The sequence below is a fragment of the Papilio xuthus genome, unplaced genomic scaffold, assembly GCF_000836235.2.
Source record: "Papilio xuthus unplaced genomic scaffold, Pxut_1.1 DF826159.1, whole genome shotgun sequence".
Taxonomy (NCBI): domain Eukaryota; kingdom Metazoa; phylum Arthropoda; class Insecta; order Lepidoptera; family Papilionidae; genus Papilio; species Papilio xuthus.
In genome coordinates this window covers 3,304,078-3,326,077 of record NW_013532490.1, presented here as the reverse complement: position 1 = coordinate 3,326,077, position 22,000 = coordinate 3,304,078, and the positions used below count along the sequence as shown (strand labels likewise).

Genomic DNA, 22,000 nt, shown 5'->3' with positions numbered 1-22,000 from the left:
TTACATAAATATTATAGGGCTGTCTCTTTCTCACCTAAAGTAAGCTACAATAATAAAGAATCTGTACACAACAAACATCTATATTACTTTCTAAAAAAGCCTTATTTCCTCAACAAAATTAAATCCTTCCTTCATTCCTTCTAGGTCATAATACAGAAAACTATCCAATATCACAATCAGTTAACCTTGTATGTAAATAGAGCCTTTACAAATCCAGCTAGCCTTCTTCAACAAATCGTTTAACCTAGTTACATTACGTTTATTCCGGCAGGGGTCAACGATACTTGTTGACCTTGATATTTCGGCGCCGACGCGAAATGGCAATTTAAAACTAAATAAATAAATATTTTGTATAGGCTTACTTTGCTTTCCACTGACAAAGAACTGCTTACAAATATTATGTCTGTAATTTTAACTTGAATTCTTTGGTGACTGGATTGCCACTATTTGCCCAGAAGATGCTACAGCTTTACTGGGCTTGAGATGGAAGTGCGCAGATAGAGCTTAGCCTAAACCACTTTGAAGTGTAACTGAGCTGAAGGGCCCCTTCATGAACCTCTACTTTTATTTATTACCGGATTGCGTTTAAGTTGACTAACCTTCATTACTTTTAATGTATTTATCAAAGAAAGCCGTTGAGGTTTAATTTATAACTAGAGTTCTATATATTGTAACTATAATCATCATCAGCTCACTATACATCCCCACCGAAGGGGTCGAAGCCTACCCTAAGTTAGACTAGGCCATAGTCAACCACGCTGGTCAAGTCCATATCTTTGAATTTCTTCTCAGATATGTGCAGGTCGCATCACGATGTTTTCCTTCACCGTAAGAACGTCGGATAAATGAACATATGTAAATCGGAAATCGAAAAACACTCTGGTACATGGCGGGATTCGAACCCAGGACCTGCAGAGTGCAAGTCAAGTGCTTGACCCCTGAGCCACTGACGCGCTCTAACTATAATAACATCGTATAATTAGTTAGTTGTCTAGTCTTATTAGTATATTGCGTTGCATGATAATGTAAGGATTTTGATACGAGTACTAATAAACAAGAGTAATAAGAGTACTAATAACTGAGGACAAAGGAACAATAACCGCTCTACTAATAAACAACGCCGTAGGGGTAAAAGACACACACAATTACCCTACACCCTTCATAGGGTAAAAGGGGTATTTTTGCATGTGTTACATCATAAGAAAAAACATTATTGTTTAATTTACCACCACATTATTATATAGATTCTTTTCATATTCTAGTTTGTTGCTTTAGATTAGACCTAGAACATCAAGAGGTATTTATCCTATGAGAGTCTTAAACCGCCTTCTAAAAGATTTACTGGTTGGACAACAGAAAGGCCGAGGTATGTAACAATGCGAACGGAACCGCCGAATTGCGTTGCGAAACGAATCAACCAACAGTGCATATAAATCAAAATAAACTTACACAATGAATGTCTTTCCTTTTTTCTTTTTAATAACCACTGTTAAAGGTCAATTAGAATTAAATATTTCACGGTGTAAATGGTTGCCATGCTCTATCAACTAATGATTACAAAAATTCTATATTTAAATTTTTAAAATCTTATACTTTTTTTGGTATCGGGGAGGGGGGATCTTCTTAAGATACCCTACCTTTTGGGGGAAAGACAGGGTTATGTGAGATTCTTACTCACTAAAACCCCTTCGGTGCGACTGCGTGGGTCCCAGGATCTCCAAAGGAACGCACCGGAATAAAATCTTATACTTATAAATTTTATTACGATTGTTTCAGCAATGGTAACTCACTGTTTGTTAAGCAACAAATCATTTATTGATTTACGAAAAACAACCCCAGCACTCCAGTTAATCGTCAAGAACTCTCCTGTGTAGTACCTTTAGAAGTTGCCTAAAGTCCTCTGGGAGTGCTTGAATTTTAAAGACTTTAACTGCCAGTTAGGGTGTTTATCTACCCTACAATTGTACAGGATTGTTACTGATTGGAATATTCATAAAGAAATTTAAACACGATCTAAAAACAAAGTAAAATATTGGTATATGCTTATGTTTCAGGACACTCATTAAAAAAATTACTAAATAATTAAGTATTCGAATATATACTAATTTGATAGACTATCGAATTGTAGGTTTTAAAGGTCAATATAGCCACTTAAATTAAAGCACTTTATATAATTGTCGATTATAACATCTAGATAATTTAGTGATAATATTCTATGAAGTACTTTGCGGCGTTTGTGTCTGTTCCGCATATTTGTGTGACAATTTAGGTACAGAATAGCAATAGTACCATTCAAACTTTATGTCGGTTCGAAATTTCGAACGAGACGAAGCGCGATACGGAATTTATATGTATCAGTCCGATACAAACCTTAAAAACCCCTTATTATTCAGAAGTGGAAAAAGCAGAAACAGGGCGTCTACCAAAACCAGTAAAATTTTGAAAAAGGTCTAAGACAAAAAAGTTTAGAAAACTTTAACGTAACGGGTTATCGGATGTAAGTGTGCTGTTCACGTGTTTTTCTCCACCCGTAGTGAGCTTAAGAACATATCCGCTCGCAGCTAAACCACGAGCCGATATAAAAATTGAATCTTGTTATACCCGCAGTTGGTCTTTGCATTACTCATTATCGCGGTGTTCAAACAATTAAAGCGTTTATTGTCCAGTGGCGGCGGATATGTGACGAAGCGGATGATAACACTTCTGGATACACACTCATGTAACTAGGGGCGCGGTAGTGCCCCCGGCAATACAAGTATTTTTAACAGCCGAAAACTAAGTCATAAGTAAATTTTTATTTAAGGAAGATAAGAATTTTGTTTGGTCATTGCAAGTTAATCCTTTAATACGTAACAATGTAAATAGTGAGATCGCTTGAAAGTCGATTTTGGATTAAACAAGGGACATTGTAAGTGAATGTGGGGTCAATAACCTTTACGTTCACTTTCAAGAACATTTCTCTTTCGCCCTTTTATCGCCCGATTATTAATTTCGATTGGAAAGACAATATTTTGGAACACACTGATTTTGAATATTAAAATTGAAAACAGACTAATAAGAAAAAGCCGGACTCCGTCAGCGCGGAATTAAAGAAACATAATTAGTAGCTTATATGTTCTTCCAGGCTATGTTTCATATGTATGCCAAATATTATCGAGATCGGTTTAGCCGAGATTCCTTTAAACAAACATACATCCAACCTTCTATCCATCTAAACATTTGCATTTATAATATTAGTAAGAAGTAATATTAAAAAGAAAAGTTTGCATTTGAAAATCTATCAAGTAATAACCTCTTTAGATGTTCAAAAAAAAATTATGATTTCTCTTAAGACTTTCTCTTAAGGATTAGTTACAATATTTAGGTAATTAATTATCTGGTTATATGCCCTTGTTATTGTGATATAAACGTGGGCAGTATATGGGAAGGAAATCGACGAACGGCACGAGATAAAACGAGCTATTTATGTTATTTGTCTGTTGTATGCAGACGTGAGTAATGTGGATAATGGTGGGTTTCCACTGTCGACTTTTATATGAAACATGTCTTTCATTCTTTGAAAAAAAAAATGTTTTCGTAGAAGCATGTGCTAATGGAAACACACCCTATATTCCCAACTAGTTGTGCCCGACTTTGTCCGCGTGAAATACTATCTTTGCCTTATTTTTCTAAAATAAACGTAGCTTAAGTTACTCCTTATTACATCAGCTACCAGCCAATAAAGTTTCGTTAATGGTTCCAGCCATTTTAGAGATTAGCCGTAACAAATAGACATACAGACAAGAATTGTAAAAAAAAATATTTTGGTGTTTGTACCGTACATATATTCATATACATGTAGTAAAAACAGTTATTTCAATATTACAAACAGACACTCAAATTTTATTTATATGTATAGATGAGTCTGTTGAAAGATTTAAGCTACAAAGTATGTTCGAACAATTGTAATGTTAAATGTCACTTCTAGAATGTGTTTTAAGTAAAACAAACAGAACACATCGATTCAATACATTGTCGGTGTTGTGTTACAAGCGTGACCAATTCGACCGCAACATGTTGTGTAGCAAGGCAACACGGCGGCTCGAAATGCAATTATCCCGTTACATACCAAACTTGAAACGTGATAAACAAACCCGCTTGCCGTACTATAACTAATATCACCATAAAAACACATTTTAGTAGGACAGTCTCATTATACATACGATGAGTCTCCTTTTCCGCAAGATCTGTATAACAATATTGCGATCTATTTTATTGTTTTTGAAAAAAAAAGGTTTTACGATACACGTGCATTTAAAATACACAATAACCAGCAACTTAATAATGTGCAAAATTAACTAATCCCAATACATCGCGAAAAATAGCGAAATCTCAAGAAATTACTCAGAGGGCAATAATTACACTGACAATCTTACTAATATTATAAATTCGAATGTTTAGATGGATGAATGTTTGTATGAAGACATCTCCTTAACGGCTCAACGGATCTCGCTGAAATTTGGCATAGATGTAGAACATAGTCTGGAAGAACACATAGGCTTTTTTTTCTAATTCCGCGCGGCCGGAGGCGCGGGCGACAGCTAGTATAATTATATTATTTTCACTACAAAATCAGTAGTATAGTTATTAAATAAATAATGGTAACCCTACACGTATATACTATCGAGCCATTAAACTCACTATTTGTGGAGCAGTATGAGACGTGCGCACGCGCACAGTTTCCGCAGTGACGACATAACTTGAGAGATGTTAAGGACGTTTGCATGCATAATTTTATGCACGTTTTCTATTGGCGGCTTATAAAGAATTTCATAATAGTACTGTCGCCCGATACATTGCGTGTGTCTGCGTATTTCATCCAGGGCCTCAGTATAGTCCTTTATGGTCTTCCGTGGTAGCAATGAATCGCCTGGCGACTTCACTTTCATACTGATAAATCACAGAACCTTTCCCACATTAAATATTTGGCAAAAGATATAATCCTGTAATAGTTATAGTGTTGATTGAATTTGCATAATCTAATAACCAAACTTATAAAATAAACAGTTAAAAGCCAAATCATCATCAGCTCACTATACGTCCCCACCGAGGGGCTCAGAGCCTACACTAACTTAAGGGTGATTAGAACATAGTCAACCACGCTAACCCAGTGCAAGTTGGTTGACTTCACACATATCTTTGAATTTCTCCTCAGATATGTGCAGGTTGTATCACGATGTTTTCCTTCACCGTAAGAACGTCGGATAAATGTACATATGTAAATCGGAAATCGAAAAACACATTGGTACATAGCGGGATTCGAACCCAGGACCTGCAGATTGAAAGTCAAGTGCTTGACCCCATGAGCCACCGACGCTCAATAATAAAAGCCATATAATAAGGAGAAAAGTTTAAAAGTAAATATTTTCAAAACACTTTATCTCGAGTGTCGCAAAAAAAAACAGCATCCGTGCTTAAGCGGTAAGCGTAGTTCCCGCTATTGTCAAACTGTATTCAAACAACATTCTGTAGTGAGCAACATCCTAATCGCATGAGCCTCTTGAAGCCATCATCTCCCCTCACCTTTAGAGAATAATGACTCAGAGACTGTTGACCTGAGCCGCGACTATTTGTGTGCGTCCGCACAAAGCCTCTTTGTTTGTGTACTTTCTATACGGCTCTTTTAAATCTATGCTCGCCTGGTACGTGTAAGGCAAATAGATTAAAAGTTTAACATATTAAAATGTCCTGGTTTAATGAATACTCTTAAAAGTTCTACGTCTTTCCTCTTTCTAATAAAAAAAAAAACATAAAAATTGAATAAAAAACACACCAGTTTTCTAACTATGAAACAATAGCAAAATCTATGAATCATAGGAAAATTTTAGCACATGTTGTTCATTTGAATATGAAAGGGTCAGAAGCCCTATGAGGGGTGAGAGTTTGAATATTGATTTTAAACCCTTTCATGCATAGCTATCGCCCTAGGCTAGTATTTATTATGGTTGCCAACTTCAAAAGTTTAGCAGTTTCGATACGATATTTTGGTATTTTTCATTTAAAATTTTACAAAACTAGCTAGAGGAGTAAGCTTGCTACTAGAGCAGTATGGTTATTTTATAACATGAGAATTTTACGTAGAAGACGAGCTATAAATATTTAACACTAAGGTCAAAGTCAGAAATGCCTATTTACCGTATGTTTCAACTGCCGAAACTTGAATACCATAAACATATTACCATCCCTCTCATTCAGTTTGAACAAAATAAAGACAACGATAATTTAAAAACTAGTACTGAAATATGACTGACAAGCACGACTGTTTTTTATTAGAAATAAAGATCTTTAAACGTCAAATGGCACACAATATTACATATAATAGCATAGTATTATATATTTACGACAACATTTTTGATAAAATCATGTGACAACCCTATCACTATCGTAGTCAGGACGGGTCCAGTTTCGGGAACCGGTCGCTGAGGACAGGGAGTGAGTCACAGTACCGAGATACTACGATTATAGTACTATTGTATGTTTGTTTAGTTGTTGCCGTTCTTAGTTCTAACTCAGAGTCGGTATATAGCCGCTTGTAGGGTCGCTAAGTGTAGTTTTTATTGACAAATCAAAATTGAGGCTATTTTATATATTTTGATTAACAGCTTTAGACATACTATTTCTTAATCAGAGAAATTGTCTATAAGTAATTATAAACATTACTGGTTTTCGCGTGAGAACATTTCCGCGACTTCCCGTATTTGATGTGTATGAAATAAAAATAAAATTCTTTCTCATTGAATTCTAACGTTATTTTCTATCATAAATGTAAATAAAAAAAGTAATTTCTACCAATCTGAAATTCATTGACGATTAAAGATCAGACTATCAAATCTATACTTCGAAAGTATTATAAAAGCACTTTACTACAATAATTCTGATTAATTCCTTGAATACAACGCGGCAAAGACATTCGGAATGAGATTCATACATCGTAAGGAATTCAATATGCATAAGTCGCTGTATTTTATTTATTTAGCTAGGGTTGCCACAACTTCATATTTTCATGGTACATATTTCCATCCGATCGAAAGAGATATAAGAGATGGAACTCTGTTACAGTAGTCAGATTAAATTCTATTTGTAGGATATGTAGATTGGGGTTTTGACATGTTTTTACAACGAAATTAAAAGTCACTGTACGTCATTACAATCGCCCTTAAGTCACGGGTTGACTAGTCATTGATCGTCTTTTTTCGCTGTCAGTGTTTGGTTTGGCAGCCCTTAAATATTTCGTTTATAGAAGCCTACATATAACTGGTCACAAACCGGTTGTCAGCATTGTGCCGCTCAGACAATTTGCATGTCAACTTTCTATAAGTAACAGATGTAACGCGAATTAAATTATTATCAATTTTATATTAACGTAATTGTGACTCCAATGATGCGTAGTTTACAGGACTAATCGTTGGTTTCTGAGACCAAAATCCGTGTATAAAACATATTGCCATCTCTCTCATTTTCTTTAACAAAACAGAGATAAAAGTACAGGGATTTGGTCTTAGAAACCAACTTGTATAAATAATATATCTACTTAAGCAACATAAGTTAATATGTCCATTGCATTTAAACATAAATAAATTAATATTATAAGTCAAACAATAATACCATGTATATTTTAAACTATAAAATGGAAAATGATTAATTTCCACAAAGCAAATACACTGATTCATCACGACTACTTGTGAATACTGGGTAGGTAGTTGCGGTCACACTTTGAGATTGTTTAGAAATACATGATGATTCATTTTATTCAATTTATAATAATAATATTAAATTTATCGTACTAGATGTCGCCCGCGACTCCGCCCGTGCGGAATTAAAAAAACTTAGTAAGTAGTAGTAGTACTAGTATCTGTAAGAACAGACTATGTTATATATCTGTGCAAAATTTCGTCGTGATCCGTTGAACTGGTCTAGAGATATTCTCCTAACAAACATCCATTCATTCATCCATCTAAACTTTCGCATCTATAATTTTAGTAAGAAGTAAGATAATATTTGTTGGATTTCCCCACAAACGATACGATTGGCCAATGTATTTAGTTATTATGAAATCAAATTCAACACTGTAATTACATACTTTACAAGCTTAAAAAAGGTCAACTGATTTTATCTCTTGTTCAAATCTTCAGTAATTTTTTATCATAGTTAACAGTACATTTACAACACAAACGACGAACAGAAAACTGATTACGCTAAGTGACCTCTAAGGAGGTAAATAAACTGCAAATCATGCGTACAGCAAACGAGAACAACAGAGTCCGTCTGTATGAGGTAACGTTAGGATCTACTCGATTCGAGGTCATTGCCACCACTGCATCGACCAGAATACGAAAAACCTTCGAGGGATGCATTTGTCGTTTGATTTAATATGATGGAGGAGGTCATGACGACTGGTTATAAGGATCGTATATAATTTTACTGCTAGGTATGATGCAGGGGTCTTTGGGTATTTTATTGTATTGATTTATTTATTATAAAACAAATTTGTTTTCTGATATCACAGGAAAGCTCACTTTATATATCTATAGAGAATTCCAGTTTCATTCTTATGCTGTTGCATGCGACTCTGTCTGCGCGGAATTAAAAAAAAATTAGTAGCCTCTGTGTTCCTCCTAACTATGTTCTACATCCGTGCTAAATTTCAATAAGATAGATTGAGGCTTTCTGCAGATACCTTCTAACAATCATATCCATCCATCCAAACATTCACATTTATGTTAGAATGCGCTGATAGGTCTGTTATATTCTTAACTTACTCGAGCTGCTTGATATGTGATAATCCGGTAATCGTAGTTTTGTGAATAGTCGTGCGCTTTTTGTTAAGTATTTTTAAATAATAAGAGGAATATTAAATATTAGTTAAAAAATCTACTTACTGTATGAGTTAACTGTAGTGTAGAATTTAAACTGTAGATACTTACTATCAACTGAAACCATCCCTTACTGCGACCCTCGCGACATAAACTTTCAATAAACCCTGCGAGGGGTGACCGAGGGTTCGTACCTAATATTTTTTTTTTCTTTTCATATTTACATCATAAAGCTTCATGACATGTATCAGTTATGTATGGACATAGGGGGGTAAATTTTTTTTTTTTGAGAAATTCATCTTCCATTAGCACAACCTACAATACCAAAACATTGTAAGATGTTTTTATAAATAATACATTTAACTCTACTGAACTCTTCTTACCTTATAACAAGGATTGCCGTCAATTATGCAATTTTTTTTATTACACTAAATTCAAAAACTTACAAATTAAATATTCCTAAATAAATTTGTTTCCTTTAGTCATCAAAGCAGAATCTTACTAATGTTAACGTTTATTAATGCGAATGGTTAGATGGATGGATGGATATTTGTGCAAAGGTATCTCCGGAACGGCTCAACAGATCTTGATGCAATTTGGCACAGATGTAGAACATAGTTGGGAAGAACACATTGTCTACTCACTAAGTTTTTTTTTTAATTTCGCGAAGACGGAGTCGCGGGCGATAGCTAGTATTATAATAGATTTAATACTATGTGGTTGACATACAGAAATACATAATTTTACACATGAGTCAGTAATTCTTTGTATGACTGGTAGGTGTATGTTACGTCACAAAGTTGGACAAAGAACGCACCGCGACCACATTCCTTGGGACCAAGGTCGATGCATCGCGACGTTTACAAAGGTTAAAATAATCGATTATAGCAATTGAAAACATCTTAGTGTTAAACATCGAATATTCGTATTCAGAACTGAAACCTATCCTTTGTATATTACACTGTGCAGTAATTATTCTAGAAGTCTACGAATCTCAGGGGAAGAAAATAATTCCAATGACCGGTCATTGTGGCGATCTTTGCGGGAGGCCTATGCCCAGCAGAGGGCGACTCATGGCTGAGCAGCATTAGAAAATAAATATGGAACGAACCTGCCCTCGTGATCTCTAATAAAAAGCATGACGTATTCACAATTCTTACATGTTATTTAAACTTTTAATTTATCCGAATGAAAAGTATACGTCGCACCTAAGTATTCCTAACTTACAACTTTATCAGCTATTGAATCTTATCGTGGGTTTCTAAGACCAAAACCCCCGTTTAAAACACATTGTTACCTTTGTTGTATATAAAGATAGACACTGATGACGTTATATTTTACACAGAGATTTAGGTCTCAAAAATCAAAGTTAGTAAAGTTGTTTCAAAGTATTTCTATTATCAAACATATACAGCGTGTCCCAAAATTCAACAACCTTTTTATCGTTGAATTTTGAGACACGACGTATAACATGTTTTCTGGTGTTAATATCGTGAAGTTACAGTAATATAATCTGTGTGTACATATTTAAAACGTGATGCAATGCGGCTTACTACAGTAAACAAACTTCGCGTTGGTGCTGCGAGCACGTTATTATGTTTACATTACAGCTTTATGTTGCTATACTTTATATTTAAAAATGCGGTTAAAACCTGTAATATTGTTTAGTTATAAATCACTGGTTAGTCTACAATGAATGGATGATCGAGAAAAAAAATATTGCGAAATTGAGTTGACAATGCTAGTAAATGTCCTAGATTAGACAAACATTTTTTATTCAGTTTTTTATAAATATTTATAATATAAATACCTAGACCACATAATGCGGAACACAAAATACGTACTGCTGCAGATTATCGTACAGGGAAAGATTAAAGGAAAGAGGTGTGTAGGTCGAAGACAAACTGGCTTAAGAACCTACGCCAATAGTTCGGAAGAGTACCAGCAAATTGCTTTAATGATGATGAAAATACTATAAAAAATCATAAAGATGGTCAGTCTTTTCAAACTATGAAAGATCAATTCGCCTTTAGACTACAATTTTGTTAAAGAACAGTCTCTCCCTCTCTCTAGATGCCTCTCCATTTAATGGAGGTTAGCCGTCAGCTCAGTGAACTTTCGCCGACCTTGTGCCAAGCGAAATAAATGTTCCACGCTGGTAACATTCGTCCATTCCTCACTAAAGAAAGAACACTCACATACAGGAAAATAGGGTTTGTAATCCACATCAAATGATATAGTTATGGTCACCCTATCCATGGTAGCACCATTGACCGTGGTCGTAACATTTTCTGCAATTCATAATCAAGAGCGTGACCGAACATAATACGTATGGGAACCTCTTTACCCTGACCACAGTGCATGCAATGTCTTCATTTCATACAAGAGAAAAAGTTTGCATACAAACGAGCAAAAAAATCAATGTTTTATTGACTATTACTAACAATAAAGAGTTGTATATACTTAACTAGTATTTATCTATAATAATATTAATGAAATTTAAGTTTGCATTAAATAGGCTCAGGAACTACTAAACCGATTTTAAAAAAAACTTTCACTGTTGGAAAGCTATGCTATCCCCGAGTGACAGGAATATTATTACTAGATTTTTAATCCTGCGCAGACGTAGTCGCAGGCAACTACTATGCAAGTATAAAGCAATAGTGCCTTTGATTACTTCACTATGAGTCTTCGGTGAAATAAGAATCGAATTTCTCACATTAACGGCGCTCCATTTAGGCTTTAGAATGTCACAATCACAACTGTACAAACATATTGTTATCTCTATTTTTTCGGCGAGAAAAAGAGGGACGGTAATATGTTCTTATGCAAATAATTTGAAAGAGAAACCATATTAGGCGTAATAATTGAGGATGAAATTTTTTATTTTAATTAATATTTATTGTCTTCTTTACAGTTAAATTAAAGTAATAATAAACAACAGATATTTATTTAAATATTAATTATTTTTACTTGATTAATTTAGCACTTTTTTCCGTAAAGCGACCATTGTCCTCGAATCGACCTTAAGGTCAACTTTGTCTTCCGCAATGAGTCAGCGCCTTAAATGGGCACGTAAAAGGCAACTTAAGATCAGATTTCGACATTTAAGGCATAAATATTTTTGATGTACGTCATTTTCGAATGCATTTTATGCGTTTACAATCACATAACTCTGTAAAATGAAAAATTATATCTTAAAAGAGCAGGGATACTGCATATGCCGCGTGCAGAAATATTAAGTATCTTAAATTGTCCCTTAGTGTAGATGTTGTATGAACAATACACGAAATGCGAGATTGGTAAAACAATTTTCTAAATAGGTTTAGTAGTTTTTGAGTTTATTCGTTACATACATAGAAATCTTTCTTGTTATATTTTAGATTTGAAGTTAAGTTACTCCAACACACATCAGTTACCTTCCAGTAAAAGTCCCGTCAAAATCGGTCCAGCCGTTTCAAAGACTACCCAGAACAAACACGGATTTGCTGATACACAAACAATTTAAAAATAAATTGAAGTAGGTTTATGCTATAGTAATATTATTTGATATTACATACAGACATTCTATATAACTATATAGATTAATCTCTTTGTGTGATTACCAATGGTTAAGTACGTCATCGATAAACAATTTCATAATGACCTTATTTCTATATTATTATATAAATTAATCTTTAACAGTACATTGACACATTATTGGAATGTTGTCAATAGAGTCGCGCCTTATAGGACATTATGTCGTAAGTAAAACAACGTAACTGTCCACACTTAAAAGGTAAGTAGTGACATTTTCCGCAAAGTTGAATGTCAAAGTAGTGGGGGTTCGTTGAAAACAATATTTCCATGTTACAATGACTTTGAGATTTCTTTTGTGCTGTTGAAAGAGCAGTGGTTTGAAAGAAACGTCCAGAGTACATAAGCTACTGTTAGTAAACGACTAAAGGATAGTGCATTGTATATTATACATATCATAAAGAAAAATGTTGTTACAGTGCTATTCATTCCTACGTTTTAAAAAATCTAAGAGTTTCTTTAAATACTTATTCTTTGAAATCAAAAACTACTGTACCGAACTATTAAACTACTACATAAGCTATTCTTGAATTAAACTCTTAGTACACTATTAAAATATAAATTTTTATCTGCACTTTTTGCATAGATTCAATGTCTACAAGCAGAGCCAGAAGCAGTTATTAGTCAAAAGTAAAGATAATTCTTTACTTAATCAAATTGCTTATTATGAACTTTATCGGAAATTTGAATATTTGTTCATATTGACCTAGTTTGTCATGTAATTGGATACAGGAAATCTAATTTTGCCCACTCCAACATTTGATACTATGGCAATTGGATGAGCTAGGTCAGTCTCGGGTGACCTGTATTAGTGGTATCTTTAAGATATTATTCATTTTCATTTAATAAAATACTAGCTTCTACCCAACGAGTAGTCCATGCAGGATTAAGTAAGACTGTTATTGTGTCTATCACTTTTTGAGTTTATTTGTAACATACAAATAAAAGAAAAATAAATATAATATATATATTTATATAAAAACATTTATTACCCTAAAGTTGTACTGCTGTGCCACTTGTATATAGCCTTCTTTTTCCATCTTTGTGACAAAATAGAGACTGCAATATGATTTAATTATGTCTCACAGCAGTGAAACCCACACTTAAATACATGTCAAGGTATCAAATAAAGACAAGTTTTGAATACTAAAACATTGCGTTAACAATATTACCTGTTGGCAAATGTTAAGTGATACACCATAGGAATATTTTTTACCGTAAAATGTATGACTAAGTGTTTGTTCACACAGTTGTGTGGTAAAGTTGGTTAGTTATTTAGAATTTGTTGGATTAATGAATAGTTAGAGTAGTTGATTCATAAAACTATTTATCTGTAAATATTTTAAAAATTACTAATGATTAGTTTTCCAAATGTGACAATTTCGTCACATTTTTGATAAACCCATAACTACTAAACCTTTAAATCTAATTTTTAACAAGACAAAGTGACTAATACAATTAACACACACCAACATTTGTAGTATTTTAGTATAATTTGTATATTTTAGTAAAGTTAAATAATTTAATTATCAATTAAACTTTACTAAAAACATTTTATTCCGGCTCGCACAATACCATTTAAAAATATATTTTGAATATAAAAATATGGACCTACAGTGAAAAGGACCTTTTTTTATTTACCATGTTAAATCCTTTTCCCTTACTAACCTTTTCTAAGGTACACAAAAATGACTAGAATAAGGCGCTCTGCACATGAATAATTATAACTTTTGTGACCCATAATGTGGATATTGGTGTCTATAAATGTATGTTTATGATAGAAATATGTTATTTTATTTATCACAGAGAAAATTACCTGCATTGGAGATAAGGCATTTTTGTTTATCACATATCATCAAGGGCATTGATAAAGTTTTTATATGAAAATGTATGTAATTGCTTAATAACTTTTTTTTATTCCTACTGGATTTATACAAAAAAAATGACCGATAATTTAATGTAAGCTTGTTAAAGAAATTTCATAAAATTATGTGATAATATAACTTAACAATCATTCAACATAACAATATCTTCCTGTTATTTATAAATAAAAACTTTAAAATGGTTCTTAACAAGTTGCTTTACTTGTACTTGTATTTAAAAAAATATAGACGTAATTTTATCAACATCTAAGAAATATTTAATGTAGACATTTCAAAGACCACACGCGGTTTCGACGTAAGACATCATAAACAGGCACGCTCAAGACCAGCCTTAGGTGTTTGTACGCAGTTTCTACAAAACAAATTCAAATTAATCTGAAATGCAAATCCGATGGCAAATGTGTGTACAAATTACGAATATATTATTTGCACCCACGGCCGGTACTTTTACAATCTTCTATTCGATATTAACTAATTAATAAAACTTACCTGAGCAAATTGTTCCCGGATTTCGGCTAACTCCTCATCAGTCAATTTTGAATTGTCTGCCATCGTCACTTGTTAAGTTTTATCACAAAAACTAATAACACTCCACTATAGTCGGTTTGTTAAGTTTTTTAATTTTTCTTCAAATTTAACTTAAACACTAGTATGTACAAGGTGTTTATAAAATAAATCACTGCACAAATACTTTTTTGTGTAATAATGCCGTTCATAAAAGAATTAACACAACATACCGGCACAAAGTGCTTAACGATAACTCGTTTACTTTACAGTACGAAAGTCTTAACAAGGGCGACCAATGAAATCCACGTCCTGCCCAGCCCCGGCCAAAGTTTTGCGAAAAAAATTAACTTTGTCATGTTGCCATAGTAGAAAAATAATTGCCATATAATTTTTTTTAATCGTTTTAATTTTAAATTTAATTTTAAAAATAAATTAAAAATGTTTATAAAAACCCAAACTCAATTTCATAAAGAAAATTGTAACATTGACATAATTTAAAAATAGATGGCGCCACAGTATTATGTGTCGACATCTAGCTTAACCTGGAAAAATGATTTTTAGGAAGCCATGTAGTGTTGATGCTACTCACCACTAGATGGCAGGAATTTTCGAGAAATGTCCAGAATTTTGTATAGGTTTCCAGTCGTGAAACGTCCAGAATAATCTAGACTTCAGGGTATACAAACAGTGGGGCCGGAATTTAATTTTGCTTTGTGAATGCAGTGTTTTATCGCATAGCAAATTGGTTTTCATATGTTGAATAATCTTCGGAAATAATTAATCAAATGCCGTTCATAAAATAATTAACACAACATACCGGCACGAAGTAGTATTATTTTATAGTATTAGTTATAGTATTATTTTGGTAGTTTAATTAATTAGTCATTTAATTACTTATTTTAATATTAATGAATACTTACTTCGTAATAAATTTTATATATTATTTAATTGCCAATAAAATAAATGGAGTTTATCAAATGCATACTTTTGTACATAGAACTTAAACTTCTTCTTATTCTACATAGAACTTAAAATTAAATTTTAACACAATGAAAAGGCAGTTTTGATAATATTTATACAGAAGTAATTATTTACGATTTTTCTTACTTTCAATTAATCTAATACATTAAAAATAAATTAAGTTTGCTTTAAATTTAATGTTGATTAAGGCCAATTTACTTAAAACATTTTAGTTAGTAGTGCGACATTACGCTAGAATACATATTTACATCCTATTAATATGTTGGTACTTTAAATTTTAAAGTTTGGATCCATTGATTTTAAATAACTACTATAAAAAATATTTAAATAGTACATAATCCTTGCAACCTATTTATTTGCGGGCCGTCAGTTAAGAACCACTGGGACCTAGAAGCTTCCACAAGCTTCGGGAATTCGTGAGTCGAATAAATACGCTTGGGTTCTCCGACGCTCGTCAGTTTTTATTCAGCTCTCGAGAGGGTAACATTGTCTGCGAAGCTATCGCTGCGATTTCTTCAGTGCTTAAAAAAACAACGCAAACATGTCGCTGCTACCATTTATGTTGGAGATCGATCAACCACGTCGTCTGCTGGATCAGCACTTCGGGTTGGTTCTTACACCGGAAGATTTGCTAAGTGTCGCCGCCGGACCCTTGTTGAACAGGGAACATTACTATCGTCCATGGAGGCACCTAGCGGCGGCTACACGAGATCTCGGCTCCAGCATTAAGGCTGACAAAGACAAGTTCCAAGTGAACCTGGATGTCCAGCATTTCTCTCCTGAGGAGATTTCCGTGAAGACTGCCGATGGATACATCGTCGTCGAAGGAAAGCACGAGGAGAAAAAGGATCAGCATGGATATATTTCTCGACAGTTCACACGCCGGTATGCGCTGCCCGAAGGTTGTACTGCCGATGCAGTTGAGTCCAGGCTGTCTTCTGATGGAGTTCTCACTGTAACTGCCCCCAAGAAGGTGCCACCAGCGGTGCAGGGAGAGCGTAAGGTGCCCATCACACAGACCGGACCGGTCCGTAAAGAAGTGAAAGACCAGGCCAATGGAGACCAGCCCGAGAAGTAAACTGCATTCTGTATTTGTACGCGACTATACCCCGCATTTTAAGGCATTCCTTCTGTTTTATTTAAGACTGATTATTTTTTAATTTCCTAATAAACTGATTTTGGTTAAAACTTTGTTTTTATTTCTAACAACTTTTCGGATTGGCAAAATGCCCAGGTAGGCATAGGGCGATAGGATTTCTATATGAATCGCTTGCTCATATGGTACACACTTTTAGTCCTAAAGATAATTTTTATATTACCAAACACTATAGAAGTATGTTCTAGTAATATCAGTATTACTAGAATATTCTAGTAACAAGTATTACTAAAATATTCTTTAATAAATTGGTCGGTGTCATTGTAAATCCAAGATGGCCGACGCCATCAAATGGCGCATGTTTTTGCACGATCCCCGACATGCGCATCAAAGATAAGAGCTTGGCCAACAGATGATGGTACACTAAAGTCTTATATGTATAAAAATCAATTGCTGTTCGTTAGTTTCGCTGAAACTAAAACGACTGAATTTAACTTGATCTTGAAATGTTCGTGGAGCTCTATGAAAGGTTTAGATTGCGAATAATTGCTGGGAACTGTTTAAGTTTTTTTCATTCTACGTGGACGTAGTCTTGGGCGACAGCTAGTGGTATATAATTATATGAAAATTCCAAGATGGCCGCCGTCACAAACCTCGGATTATACAATTTTGACAGGGGTACCAAAAGAAAGAATCATTACTCAACGTAGTAAAATATAATTCAAAACATTAACAAAAAACTTAGAAATGATTTGCAAAAAGTAGGAATTAACTTAAAAAAAAATCTAATGTTTTTTAATTTTCTAACTAATCAGACACTAAATCGTACGTAGTTTAGATATAAAAATGCCACTGTGTACTTTAAAAAAAAATTGAGATGTCACGGTTCAAACAATTGAAATTAGATTGGCACTACACATGAAACTGTACATAGAACAATTTTCAGAGAGTAGAAAATCTTTAAAACAAACTTGAAAGTCTCCAATGATCTACTATTTTGCATGCGAATTATTCTACAAGCATGTATGAATGTATAACCATTAAACCCCTACTAAAGACTGTAATATGACGTATATCCACTGCATATGCAAGTAGATACTTTCTTATATAATAATAAAAAGTCTTACGAGTTTCTGGCTGTGGGTTTCGACCCATATCAATACAGTCAGTTGAAACCCACAGGATAGATAATTACTAAACATAGCCATGGGATTCATATATCATTATTCAATATGAGTGGTACTGGTATAATTTCGTGAGTGAGCGACGGGCCGCGTCCGCGAAATAATACCAGCACCACTCATCCTGATGAAGGGCCCCCGATGGGCTCGAAACTAGTCGGTGCCGCCACCGGACGAATATACGTGAGTGTTTAGCCGTGTTTATATGTATTATATATCAGTTTAGTAAAACAAGTTATCTTTTACTTTAAATAAACTGAAATCAAAACATATTTTAATCATTGAAAGTTTATTTTTTGAGAGCTGTGAAAACTTGAAAACGAACGGGTACAACCTGCGTTCTGTTAGACATTTTATATAATGTCCGATATTTATAAATAACAGCAACATAATATATCTGAGAAACAGGACTGTCGAGTATTAGTTGCTCACAAGAGTTTCCATATTGCGAACGTTTTTGCATCAGATTATAATTTTAATGTACATTAGAACAAAAAACAATTTTAAATGATGAAATTCTGTGTGATAGATAAAAAGTGTAGTGGTATATAATACAAAAAGAAATATCGTAAATATTGTTTTACGATTAATTGAAAAATGTAAATTTTGAATCAATTAATTATGGATAATAAAGTTAATCTGTAAGAAAAGTTAAATAAAATCTCAAAAGGTTTAAAAAATGTTGACAATAAAGCGGGTTTATTTGATCAAGCAGGTAATTTCTTTTATTTTAATCATCAAAAAAGTTATTAAAGAGTTCATTAACCTTAACCATAAAAAGGGATATATACGTGTTCTTGTATCTTTATTTACAGAAAAATATGAATGTCCTCAATGTTCATTTGTTGTTCACTTGCTCATTGATAGTCTTAAGATTACTAGTTTTTGTTTAATGAAATATGTTTGCATGGAACTAAGATAAAATCATATTAAAATTATATTTCTGTAATATATTTACTCCTTGCTTTATTTCGGGAGAGAAATCTTCAAAAGATGCTCTTCCTTCTGGGGAAAAGGCAAAATTATATGAGACTCACTAGAATCCTCTCTGTGGCCATCCTTAACCGGAACTGGTGAGAGTCTCGGGATCTCTAACGTAATTTATTTGAATCAGGCGATGTCAATAAAATCGAAGGAAAAACCATACACATATCATGGTGGCGGGTGAAATTATAAAGGAAGCGTAGTGTTTCAAAAACATAATTAAATCGTTGCTTTATTTCTTATTCCAGCTAGTGGCTACTTCAGTATCAGGATTCCTATCACTATGCGGAGGTCTAGCGTTTGGCTTTAGTGCAGTTCTCTTGCCCCAACTAAAAGCAGATGAAAATTACCCATACGATGAAAATTACGTCTCTTGGATTGGTAAGAATCTGCTCATTAAGTTTTTTCCTCTTACCCTTCGTTAATGTTTGATAGTCGTACATATAAACTAAGATGTTTTCTTTATTATTCCAGCGGCAATGACTCCACTTTCAATGGTCCTCGGCTGTTTGTGCGCGGGATCAATAATTGATAGAATAGGAAGAAAGATGGGACACATAATTCTGGCATTTTTCTTCGTCATCAGCTGGACTGTACAAGCCTTCGCCAGCAACAACCCTGTTATGCTCCTCGGAAGATTTTTGACGGGACTATGTTCTGGAGCAATAAGACCTATAACTTTAGTATATTTAGGAGAAATTGCCGACCCAAAATACAGAGGATTAATGTTATTTAGTCCATCGTTAACATTATCTCTGGGAGTTGTGATAAATCATGCACTAGGAGGTTTCGTTTTCTGGAGAACGAATGCTCTAATATGCAATGCACCTAGTATTATATCAATTGTCCTGCTGTTAGTTTTAAAAGAAAGTCCTTTATGGTTAATAGCCAAAGGAAAGATAGATGAAGGAGTAAAAGTTTTTAAATGGTTTAGAGGTGATACTGATGAAGCGGAAAAAGAATTGAATTTGATATTAGAAAAACAAAATGAAAAGAAAGTAGAACTCACTGTGATGGATTATTTTAAAATAGACTTTATGAAGCCGTTATTGATAACTTTCTTTCTGTCTGTCTCGATGCAGTTCAGTGGTGCTAATATTATAACGTTTTACGCACAAGATATTTTAGGTCAAATAATACCGAATGACTATGACCCGTTTATTCTTATGATTGTTGCAGATTGTATAAGATTTATAGCTGCAAGTTCCATATTCTTTTTTGGAACACGAATTCCTAGGAAAATTGCATTCTTTGTATCCAATTTTGGTGCTTGTACATTACTGTATTGTTTATTGTTGTTCTTGTATTTAAATCCACCTAATATGAGGTGGGTTTCTCTTGTTTTGTTGATAGCTTATATGACATTTAGTAGTGCGATTGTGACATTATCTTGGTCATTTGTTGCTGAATTATATCCATCAAAATTAAGAGGTGTTGGGTCAGGAGCTAGTTCGGCCGTGTCATACTTTTTATTGTTCATTTCTGTTAAAATAACTCCAGGTATAGCTTCGACTCTTGGTGTTTTAGCTTTATTCTGTATATTCGCTACGATTACTGTTTTAAATGGCGTAATACTTATTTTTCTACTGCCAGAGACTCATGGACGAAGCTTACAAGATATTGAAGATGGTTATAAGAAAAGTACTGTTAGTAATGTAGAAGTATCAAAATTATAGATAAAATTGTAGGATTCAAATGTGTTTATTCTATAATTAATGTTTATAATGCTTTAAATTACTAATAGGTATAATATTTACTTAGAAACTGAATTGCAGTTCTTCCATTATTTAAAACAAAGATATATACATATAGAGCCAAAGTGAAATAAGTTTGACAATTACTACCTACCTACTACCCTAACACAGTGCATTTCGGTGCTTCTATGTGTTATTATTACATTTTTTTATCTGTAAAACTTGTTAGAATAAGATTAGCCCGGGACAAGGAACTATGGAAAAATCTATAGGAGGCCTATGTCGAAGGACATCCTGACAAAGCAACTAGAAGCTGAAAACAAAGCTAAAATTTTATTTTTGTTTGTTTTTTCTTTAAAAAAGTAGTTTAAGTTTATGCAAAAAAAAAGATGTACTGGTCAGCGAATAAAGGCTTATCTTAATATTGTTAGAAAGTAATAAACGGTAAAATTATTTTTTGTCTGTTTATTAAAGGTAAGCAAAGCATCGGCGGTGTCTGTCTTCAGCAGCTACTTCGCTATTTTAGCCAATTCACTTGGTAGCTTACTTTTTTGCTACTTTATACTATAAAATATTTTTTAATTATATAACTCCCGGAAATCTTTCTAAAGCGACCATTGGATAAAGAAATAAACAATTACGACCCGGAATATTTTCTATTCCAATTGCTCGAGGTCAATATTTCCATAACAGGATTTTAGGACAAGTTGATTGTATAAATGCCTGTTAAAATACGTACACGTAAACAAGTTTTAAATTAATTTTAATATATGTTTTAACTATTTTTTAACTAATTCTATGACATATAAGCTAAAGCATCACAAGGGCAAAACCTACACGTTACTTCGATTACAAGCTGTCTGATGAGAGGTCAAATGTTATTATTCATTTGACAATTGGTTAGTAAGATTGTAAATTCACGATTGTACTACAACATCTAAGTTAAATGCACTCTCACAACTTCTAGTCGATACTTGTTCTAGGTGCAACGTCTGGGTGCATCTGGGTGACTTGACAAATTCACAATTTTACTGCAACATCTCTAAAACTTGTTATGTTAAACGGACTATAATTTAGAGTGTAGGGTGAGATATATAAAGGATATATCTTCTAACAAATAGTTTATTGATTAAATAAGTAGAATATAGCTAGCAATGGTTTAAAAAGGTAAAAAAACATCCTGTCAATAGATAATAGTTTTTGAATTTATTTAGGCTGATAGGACGTTTGTTATAGCTAGAAGATA

General features: G+C 33.5%; 3 protein-coding genes across 3 annotated transcripts in view; 2 read left to right on the top strand and 1 right to left on the bottom strand.

Annotated features, from left to right (window-relative positions):
- The window catches only part of Fim (plastin-2 fimbrin), a 37,427-nt gene extending 22,298 nt beyond the window's left edge, over window positions 1–15,129 (bottom strand). Inside the window, exon 1 of the mRNA XM_013319336.1 lies at window positions 14,801–15,129. Coding sequence (XP_013174790.1) covers window positions 14,801–14,863 — 63 coding nt within the window. The 5' untranslated portion in view covers window positions 14,864–15,129. The remainder of the gene's footprint in view (window positions 1–14,800) is intronic.
- A 1,113-nt stretch (window positions 15,130–16,242) lies between these two features.
- Window positions 16,243–16,987, top strand: LOC106123085 (protein lethal(2)essential for life-like). The gene has a single exon (XM_013319220.1). It carries the CDS (start codon window positions 16,341–16,343, stop codon window positions 16,875–16,877), a length of 537 nt encoding a protein of 178 aa, XP_013174674.1. The 5' UTR covers window positions 16,243–16,340; the 3' UTR covers window positions 16,878–16,987.
- A 1,726-nt stretch (window positions 16,988–18,713) lies between these two features.
- Window positions 18,714–20,851, top strand: LOC106123184 (facilitated trehalose transporter Tret1-like). The gene is made up of 3 exons (XM_013319404.1): window positions 18,714–18,791; window positions 19,309–19,441; window positions 19,535–20,851. The coding sequence occupies exons 1-3, from the start codon at window positions 18,756–18,758 to the stop codon at window positions 20,734–20,736; spliced, it is 1,371 nt and encodes a 456-aa protein (XP_013174858.1). The 5' UTR covers window positions 18,714–18,755; the 3' UTR covers window positions 20,737–20,851.
- The last annotated feature ends 1,149 nt before the right edge of the window (window positions 20,852–22,000 follow it).

Bases quoted from the DNA above. Each gene is read 5' to 3' on its own strand.
- LOC106123085 (XM_013319220.1), top strand. From the start codon at position 16,341: ATGTCGCTGCTACCATTTATGTTGGAGATCGATCAACCACGTCGTCTG.
- LOC106123184 (XM_013319404.1), top strand. From the start codon at position 18,756: ATGTTGACAATAAAGCGGGTTTATTTGATCAAGCAG. The intron at 18,792-19,308 runs GTAATTTCTTTT...TTCTTATTCCAG, and splicing joins GGGTTTATTTGATCAAGCAG to CTAGTGGCTACTTCAGTATC. The intron at 19,442-19,534 runs GTAAGAATCTGC...TTATTATTCCAG, and splicing joins AAATTACGTCTCTTGGATTG to CGGCAATGACTCCACTTTCA.